This window comes from Diaphorina citri, unplaced genomic scaffold (genome assembly GCF_000475195.1).
Source record: "Diaphorina citri unplaced genomic scaffold, Diaci psyllid genome assembly version 1.1 scaffold86, whole genome shotgun sequence".
Taxonomy (NCBI): domain Eukaryota; kingdom Metazoa; phylum Arthropoda; class Insecta; order Hemiptera; family Psyllidae; genus Diaphorina; species Diaphorina citri.
The window spans coordinates 1-8,184 of NW_007377523.1; the positions used below are offsets into that span (position 1 = coordinate 1).

The 8,184-nt window shown below is 36.5% G+C and overlaps 2 protein-coding genes across 2 annotated transcripts in view; both read right to left on the reverse strand.

Moving 5' to 3' along the window:
* Positions 1-3: 3 nt before the first annotated feature.
* Positions 4-1,548, reverse strand: LOC103523940 (laminin subunit alpha-like; the record flags this gene model as incomplete). The annotated part of the gene is made up of 3 exons (XM_008488950.2): positions 1,495-1,548; positions 635-848; positions 4-152 (listed from the first exon to the last, which is right to left on the reverse strand). Coding segments are annotated over exons 1-3 (402 nt in total), but the record flags the coding sequence as incomplete, so codon positions are not given.
* A 3,126-nt stretch (positions 1,549-4,674) lies between these two features.
* The window catches only part of LOC103523945 (uncharacterized protein K02A2.6-like), a 10,175-nt gene continuing 6,665 nt past the window's right edge, over positions 4,675-8,184 (reverse strand). Inside the window, exons 3-6 of the mRNA XM_026833192.1 lie at positions 6,453-6,869; positions 5,462-6,303; positions 5,200-5,332; positions 4,675-4,829 (exon numbers count right to left, since the gene is read on the reverse strand). Of these exons, the coding sequence (XP_026688993.1) occupies positions 4,684-4,829; positions 5,200-5,332; positions 5,462-6,303; positions 6,453-6,869 (1,538 nt within the window). The 3' untranslated portion in view covers positions 4,675-4,683. The remainder of the gene's footprint in view (positions 4,830-5,199; positions 5,333-5,461; positions 6,304-6,452; positions 6,870-8,184) is intronic.

Here is an 8,184-nt window from a genome sequence, read left to right on the forward strand (position 1 = left end):
ACACTGGTGACAGTTGATACCCTCGGTATTGTCTCTACACTCCTGGCATACACCACCACCTTCGTAGTTACCCTGTATGTCCACACTAAGTCTCTTCTCATCTACCATCGGGTCGTACACACACTTATCTGCATGTCCGTGACAGTTACATGCTGGGGGAATAGAATAGAATAGAATGGAATTGTTAGATTATTCCCTATTCTATTCAACCTGCTCAAAAAATAGGGGTAAACCGTATTTTTACCTCTGAGTATGTTTCTGAAAATGGAAGGTATCTATCTACTGTTATGAAATTGGTATTTTGGAGTAAAATTTTTAAAAATACATAGTTTGACGGAAAACAACAAGATTTTCTGCACTTAAATTTAAAATTCTTAGCACGAATCCATGTAATGTGGAGTTACCGCATCTAGCTAGTAGCTACCGTTATTTGGACTGAAACCAAATGCCAAATGAACTCATCATGTATTTCCTAGATAAGGTGGAAAATACACCTTTCTGGAAACTTTCGGAACCAGAACAGATTCCGATGGGGCGACATCTTGGATTTCCTACAATTTAATACAGGCGCCATTTCAGTTTTCAAAAGGGAATTGGTTCTGTTCCGGAAAGGAAAATACACATTTATACTTACGTTCACAGGAGAACGGTTTGTTACTCTGAGACTGGCGCCATGCTTTCTGTTCATACCCAGGACAACACACCTCACAGTTATGTCCACAAGTGTTATGTTGACAGCGGCAGATCCTATGGTAAGGGTCCTCAGGGTCCAGGATGTCACACACATCAGCATGCCCGTTACATCGACACCGACCCCCTATACTTATGTCCTTGATTGAGTAGAAGTACTGGAGGGGGGATTTGAAAAGTAATTATTTTTTTCTTCAAAATTCATAAAGGGAACTGTAACTGCCAAGGTCTTATCATCCCGAAAGCGAAGAGAGAAGGAAGAAAGGAAAAAGTCAGCCGTTCCGAGAACGAACGTTATCCGTTCAGGATAAAATCCACCTCGGGCGGAAATCGAACCCGCAATCTAGCGCTTGCAAGGCAGACGCTCTACCTTCTAAGCTGTTGGGGATAAAAAAAAGCCGCGGGTGGGAATTGAACCCCAGACTTATCTCTCTTGTTTTCTTTCAGTTATCCGTTCAGGATAAAATTCACCTCGGGCGGAAATCGAACCCGCAATCTAGCGCTTGCAAGGCAGACGCTTTACCTTCTAAGCTGTTGGGGATAAAAAAAAAGCCCCGGGTGGGAATTGAACCCCAGACTTATCTCTCTTCTTTTCTTTCATCTGTAGGTTTCTTTCTTCAAAGTAGGTTTTTATTATCTAAGTCAGCGATTCCCAAACCGGGGGGCCTGGAAATGGCTCTCTGGTAAGGTGGAGTCACATAAAATACAGCAAAGGGGCCATGGAGCCTTCACAATTGAAAAAAGGGGGCCGCGTAGGAAAAAAAAAAATGGGAACTGCTGATTTAAGTATTTGGTTTTACTTACCCGTCTGGTAGTGGTAGGATCCTGATCCGCCATGGACATCAGATGTCCCAGCAAGTTCTTTTATCATATCCCCTTGTACCTACTCTGTTATTTGTTTGAGACTTTGTAAATTTGATACTTGTACTTGTGACTTTAAAGGAATACCTACACACCTAATCGATAGTTAAATAATCGATACCTACGATCGATACCTAAAGAATCGAACTCGTTTTCAGAAATCGATTTTTTTCCATTGTTTACCTTTTGGACTTAGGATTTTTTGAAAACTTTTGAAAATAATTTTTTGATTTTTTTTTGTGAAAACTTTTGGAAATAATAAATTCTCTTTTTTTCAATTTTCATTCTTCTAAATAATCTAAAATCTAAATGAACCTTTTCCAATAATTTTGTTTAATGTCAGTTTAATTATGTTCAAAGCTCTTTTTCAAGTGAACCTTTTCAAATAATTTTGTTTAATGTCAGTTTTTAAGTAATTATGTTCAAAGCTCCTTTTCAAGTGAACCTTTTCTTCCCTTTCAAATTTTGTTTAATGTCAGTTTAATTATTACTTACTTACCTCCAAGTTTAATTGTTACTTATGTTTAAGGTATTTTCTATGTAACACTGTCAAATTAATGCCCTAATTGAGTGTTCACCTAGCCTTTTTGTTGGTTTTTTTGTTTTTTTTTTTTTATCTGTGAATCCTGAAGTGCTCTGAACACCATGGTGCTCACCAGAGAGCAAGCCAAGCAGGCCTTAGCTGTTGCCAAGAACAAACGAGAAAGATATTGGCAGAGAATCCAGGTCCGCCATGACCTCATCCCACAGCTGGCGGATCCAACGATATTAAATCAATTCAAGGTAAGACTGGCCGCTTTAGACCAAACATTCCTTGAATTTGAAGCAGCACAAAACAAGATCGTTGAGCTCAACGCTCTGGTTGAGGAGGTTGACCAGATCAAAGATGTACTATCGGTGGGTAAGTCCTTTGAGGACATGTTTTACAATATTAAAAGTGCTGAGAGTACTTATGCTCCCCATGTTGTACCAGAACCAAACCCTGTGGTTCCACCTCCATCGAGGCCTAAGCTACCTCAAATCAACATACCAGTATTTGACGGTACCCATGAAAGTTTTTCCTCTTTCAAATCATTGTTTGAAGCCCAGAGAGAGAAAGAGAGAGAGAGATAAAGGAGTGAGCAAGAGAGGAAAGGGGAGAGAGAGAGAGAGAGAAGGGAGTGAGCAAGAGATGAAAGGAGAGAGAGATAAAGAAAGGAGTGAGAAAGGGAGAAAGAGAAAGAAGAAAGAGAGGAAAGGAGAGAGAGAGAGAGAGAAAGAAACGTTGATTTTTTTTCGTCTCTGTGCTTGGAATGTAGGTATTCATAATATTATTCATTCAATACCATATTCAAATTCAAAAACCTGTAGAAAATTTCCTTATTGTACGTTAATAGATGTCTAAAATTGAAGAGCAAATTGCTAACAATAGACCATACCTCCCTCTCTCTCTATCTCTCTCACTTTATGCCTCTTTCTCTACTTTCTTTTTCTAATTTAACTTAATGACGAAAAAAAGTTTCTCGTCAACGAGAGAAACACCAGAGGAAATAAAACTATGAAGGAGGAAAAGTGTTGAAAGAATAGGGGTAGGAATCGAATGGAAAATGGAGAGTAATAAAGAAGGAAAAAGGAAACGAGAGAAAGAAAGAAGGAAAATATATAGGACAAGCAAAGCAAAAGGGCGGACTATAGCTCATCTGAAAAATATCAATTCACTTTGTAACTGAAAATAAATCTCCTCTAAAACCTCATTCTTTTTCTTCCTCTCTTCTGAGGAGGAGAAAACAGAAGGGAAGTTTTCAATACAATACATACATATTCTGTGCGCTTATAGTAGGTACTCAACTGAATGGAAACAAAACAAAAGTACGTACGCACGGAAGGGAAGAATGGGAGAGGTGAAAAAGAAATAAAAGGAAGAAGAAGGAGAGGGAGGGAGGGAGAGAGAGAGAGGAAGAGAGGGTATTAATTTAAAATTAATTGAGGTTGTTCATTAAAATTTAAGAGGTTTTAAAGTATATGCAAATTTAAGTCGCTTCGCATAAAGTTTATCCTTTTTTCTTCCTCTCTTCTGAGGAGGAGAAAACAGAAGGGAAGTTTTCAATACAATACATATTCACTTATAGTAGGTACTCAACTGAATGGAAACAAAACAAAAGTACCTACGCACGGAAGGGAAGAATGGGAGAGGTGAAAAAGAAATAAAAGGAAGAAGAAGAAGAAGAAGAAGAAGAGAGAGAGAGCATTCTTATTTCTTCCTCTCTTCTGAGGAGGAGAAAACAGAAGGGGAGTTTTCAATACAATACATACATATTCTGTGCACTTATAGTACTCAACTGAATGGAAACAAAACAAAAGTACGTACGCACGGAAGGGAAGAATGGGAGAGGTGAAAAAGAAATAAAAGGAAGAAGAATATGAAAATTACAACTTATTTATTACAACTAGAAAAAATAAAATAAACTGTTCTTCTTTATTATTTAGTACCTGAAATAATCATTGAATCTTTTTGGAACAAACCTAACTCTAGAAGAAGTTCTTAGAGTACTTGGCTGTTGAATATTCTCTGAACTACCTACACTAGGATTGTTATTTGTGCAATTTTCATTTTTAGGTGAAGTACAATGATTTACTGAACCTTCACTACTGGATGAAATACCCACTACTTCCTCCTTCCTAGGGGACTTCAAAATATGTTCTCTATTTCTCTGGTATTTTGCATAAAGTTCAGATGTAGGTACATACATCAAATTTAGCTGTAACCTTTTATTACCAAAGTTTTTCGTTAGAAAAATAGGTAGGTAGGTAGGTCCCTCTAAAGTCTAAGGCTAATTGAAAATACACATTTATACTTACGTTCACAGGAGAACGGTTTGTTACTCTGAGACTGGCGCCATGCTTTCTGTTCATACCCAGGACAACACACCTCACAGTTATGTCCACAAGTGTTATGTTGACAGCGGCAGATCCTATGGTAAGCACTTATACATTTATACTTACGTTCACAGGAGAACGGTTTGTTACTCTGAGACTGACGCCATGCTTTCTGTTCATACCCAGGACAACACACCTCACAGTTATGTCCACAAGTGTTATGTTGACAGCGGCAGATCCTATGGTAAGATAAAATAAACTGTTCTTATTTATTATTTAGTACCTGAAATAATCATTGAATCTTTTTGGAGCAAACCTAACTCTAGAAGAAGTTCTTTGAGTTGGCTGTTGAATATTCTCTGAACTACCTACACTAGGACTGTTGTTTGTACAATTTTCATTTTTAGGTGAAGTACAATGATCTACTGGTAGAAGAAGTTCTTTGAGTACTTGGCTGTTGAATATTCTCTGAACTACCTACACTAGGATTGTTATTTGTACAATTTTCATTTTTAGGTGAAGTACAATGATCTACTGAACCTTCACTACTGGATGAAATACCCACTACTTCCTCCTTCCTAGGGGACTTCAAAATATGTTCTCTATTTCTCTGGTATTTTTAAAATAAACTGTTCTTCTTTATTATTTAGTACCTGAAATAATCATTGAATCTTTTTGGAGCAAACCTAACTCTAGAAGAAGTTCTTTGAGTTGGCTGTTGAATATTCTCTGAACTACCTACACTAGGACTGTTGTTTGTACAATTTTCATTTTTAGGTGAAGTACAATGATCTACTGGACCTTCACTACTGGATGAAATACCCACTACTTCCTCCTTCCTAGGGGACTTCAAAATATGTTCTCTATTTCTCTGGTATTTTGCACCTTGTTCTGATCTGACAATATAACTTCTGCGAGGGGTTACCTCTTCTACAATGGTAGCTGGTACCCAATGAGATTTGGGATTATGTTTAAACATGACTTTTTCACCTACACAAACATTTGGTAAAGTTTTGCTACCTCTATCATAATAAAATTTCATTTTATAGATTACCTCTTCTACAACGGTAGCTGGTACCCAATGAGACTTGGGATTATGTTTAAACATGACTTTTTCACCTACACAAACATTTGGTAAAGTTTTGCTACCTCTGTCATGATAAAATTTCATTTTATTCTGTCTCTGTTCTACTTTCTTACTAAACTCACTCCATGGTACAACTTTGGGTTTCAAATTAGTCTCAGATATGGGAATATTACATCTTAAATTTCTAGACATTAACAGATTTGCTGGTGAGCTTATACCACCTGACTTGGGAGTAGTTCTGAACAATAATAAACCTAGGTAAATATCAGAATTTGACTCATGACATTTTTTAAAAATAGACTTGACAGATCCAATTGTTCGCTCAACTAAGCCATTACTTTTGGGATAAAAGGCTGATGATTTTTGGTGAACTATACCCCAATTTTTGCAAAATTGACCAAAATTCCAAGAATTAAATGGTGGACCTCCATCAGAAAAAATCTGTGATGGGATACCATGACGACTAAAGAAACTTTTTAGTTGAGTGACAATGGTATCACTATTATAAGAATTGACTTGAGCTACTTCAAAATATTCAGAATAATAATCTACAACTATCAGATAATTCTTATCATTAAACTGAAAAAGATCAGTACCTACTTTCTGCCATGGTAAGTTAGGTATCTCATGAGGTTTAAGAGGTTGTTTAACATTAGCCTTTCTATACTTAAGACAAATATGACAATTTTGAACAAAATTTTCAATTTCAGCATTGATATTGGGCCAGAAAATAACACCTCTAACTAGATTTTGAGTACTAGTAATGCCAAGATGACCTTCATGCATGCGTTTGAGCATTTCTTCCCTCATCAGTCAAGAACGACATCCTTTGACGGGAGACTTCCAAGTTTTTTGCTATATCAATGCATTTTTCTAGCTTTACATCACCAAGTTCAAGAAGTTTTTCTCGGATGAAATTGTTGGAATTGTGCATGTTGCAAATGAATATATCTCTAATTACTCTCGGGTATGACTATACTTTTCAATTTGAATAAGACATTATTTATGACATGAAGCTCATCTTTGTAATTATAATATTGCCTAGTTGAATCATGAGCTAATCTCTTATGCTTTGGCCAACCATTTTTTATATAATCAAAAATAATTTTACAAGTTTCATCATTCATTGTGGCTTCTCTAATCTGATCAAGTTTTTGATCAGTTACATTGATTGATTGAACTAAAAAATTAGCATGTACTCGGACATCTTCATCTAATGAGTTTAAAACAATATCTACCTCATCTGACACATTATTATCACTGATATTAGCTCTACTTAAAGTATCTGCAATATACATCTCTTTTCCTGGTACGTGGACAACAGATAAGTCATAAGCTTGTAGCTTTAGCATCATTCTTTGGAGACGAGTAGGTAGGGTAAAACCCCCAATCGCCGACACCTGTTGTAATCGTGGACACCCTACTTGTATTTCTTTAATAATAAGAAATCTGCGTGGTTTACTATGAAGATGGAGAGGCAGAGGTAATAAAAACAAATTATTAATCAATAATAGGGTAAAACCCCCAATCGCCGACACCTGTTGTAATCGTGGACACCCTACTTGTATTTCTTTAATAATAAGAAATCTGCGTGGTTTACACGTGATCAAATCTATGCACTAGGATCTCCTCACCCTCCTCTATCTTTTTCAATGTCAATACAACATATTAAGTTTTTGGTGTAAATATTTCAACTCATGTAAAATTGAGGGCAGGAAGAATGCAAAAACGACCAGTTGTTGTTGATAACGAAAATTTCGCGTGGGATTCAGAAAAATTGATCATAAATTATTTATTTTATTTCTGAGGCCCACAACTCAACAGATAAAAAAATTGTTTTATGCCTCTGGTTTTTCCATGACGCATGTTGGTACGCATTTCATCTACGCTTTTCACTTATTTATTTCATCTTGTTAAGTAATTCATGACTGTACACTCATTTGAAAAATATTTTAGAAATAAATGGTTAAAAACAATTAGTAACACACTGAACACCAAAAACAACAAACACAAACTGTAGAGTATTGTAGATGCTACTATACGAGGTATTCTCCAGATATCTATGCACTACTAGGACTAGATTATGATTCACATCAATATAGGTACAGACTTCAAAATCAAAAGCTAACTGAGTTCCCTCACTAATATATAGGTAGAAAAATAAATAGATATTAATAAATTAATCAAGGGAAGTATGGACCACTTCAAATCAGTTTAGATTATAAACACGTTAGTTTCAAACCAGGCACGGAATTAGGAGGCCGCCACGTGGTCCCATATAGTTTCCAGGAGTTTATATGAATAGGTTTTCCTGAATTGATCAGTGGTTCCAAACCTATCTTGGGTGCTGGGTGATTTCATAAATTTCATTACCGCTTTGATCCAAAGGGGAAGAAATTGGGCTCGCATTATTCCCCAAAAATATTTGGGATCACATTATTTCCCATTTTAATCACCTTACCTTTTTTTTCGGTATTTTTAAAAGATGAGTGTTCCACCGCCGTTTTTATTTCGTAGCAATGGAACAACTGCTACATTAGACGCTTGTGGCCTGTGTCGTAGCATGCCCATCCCGTAGTATGCCTCTCATCAGATGGGCGAGAAGAGACACAATACTTCCCATTTAGGTGCTGGCTCAACACGAGAACACCAGAAAGTAACCCGTTGAAATATTTACAATCGAAAAACGA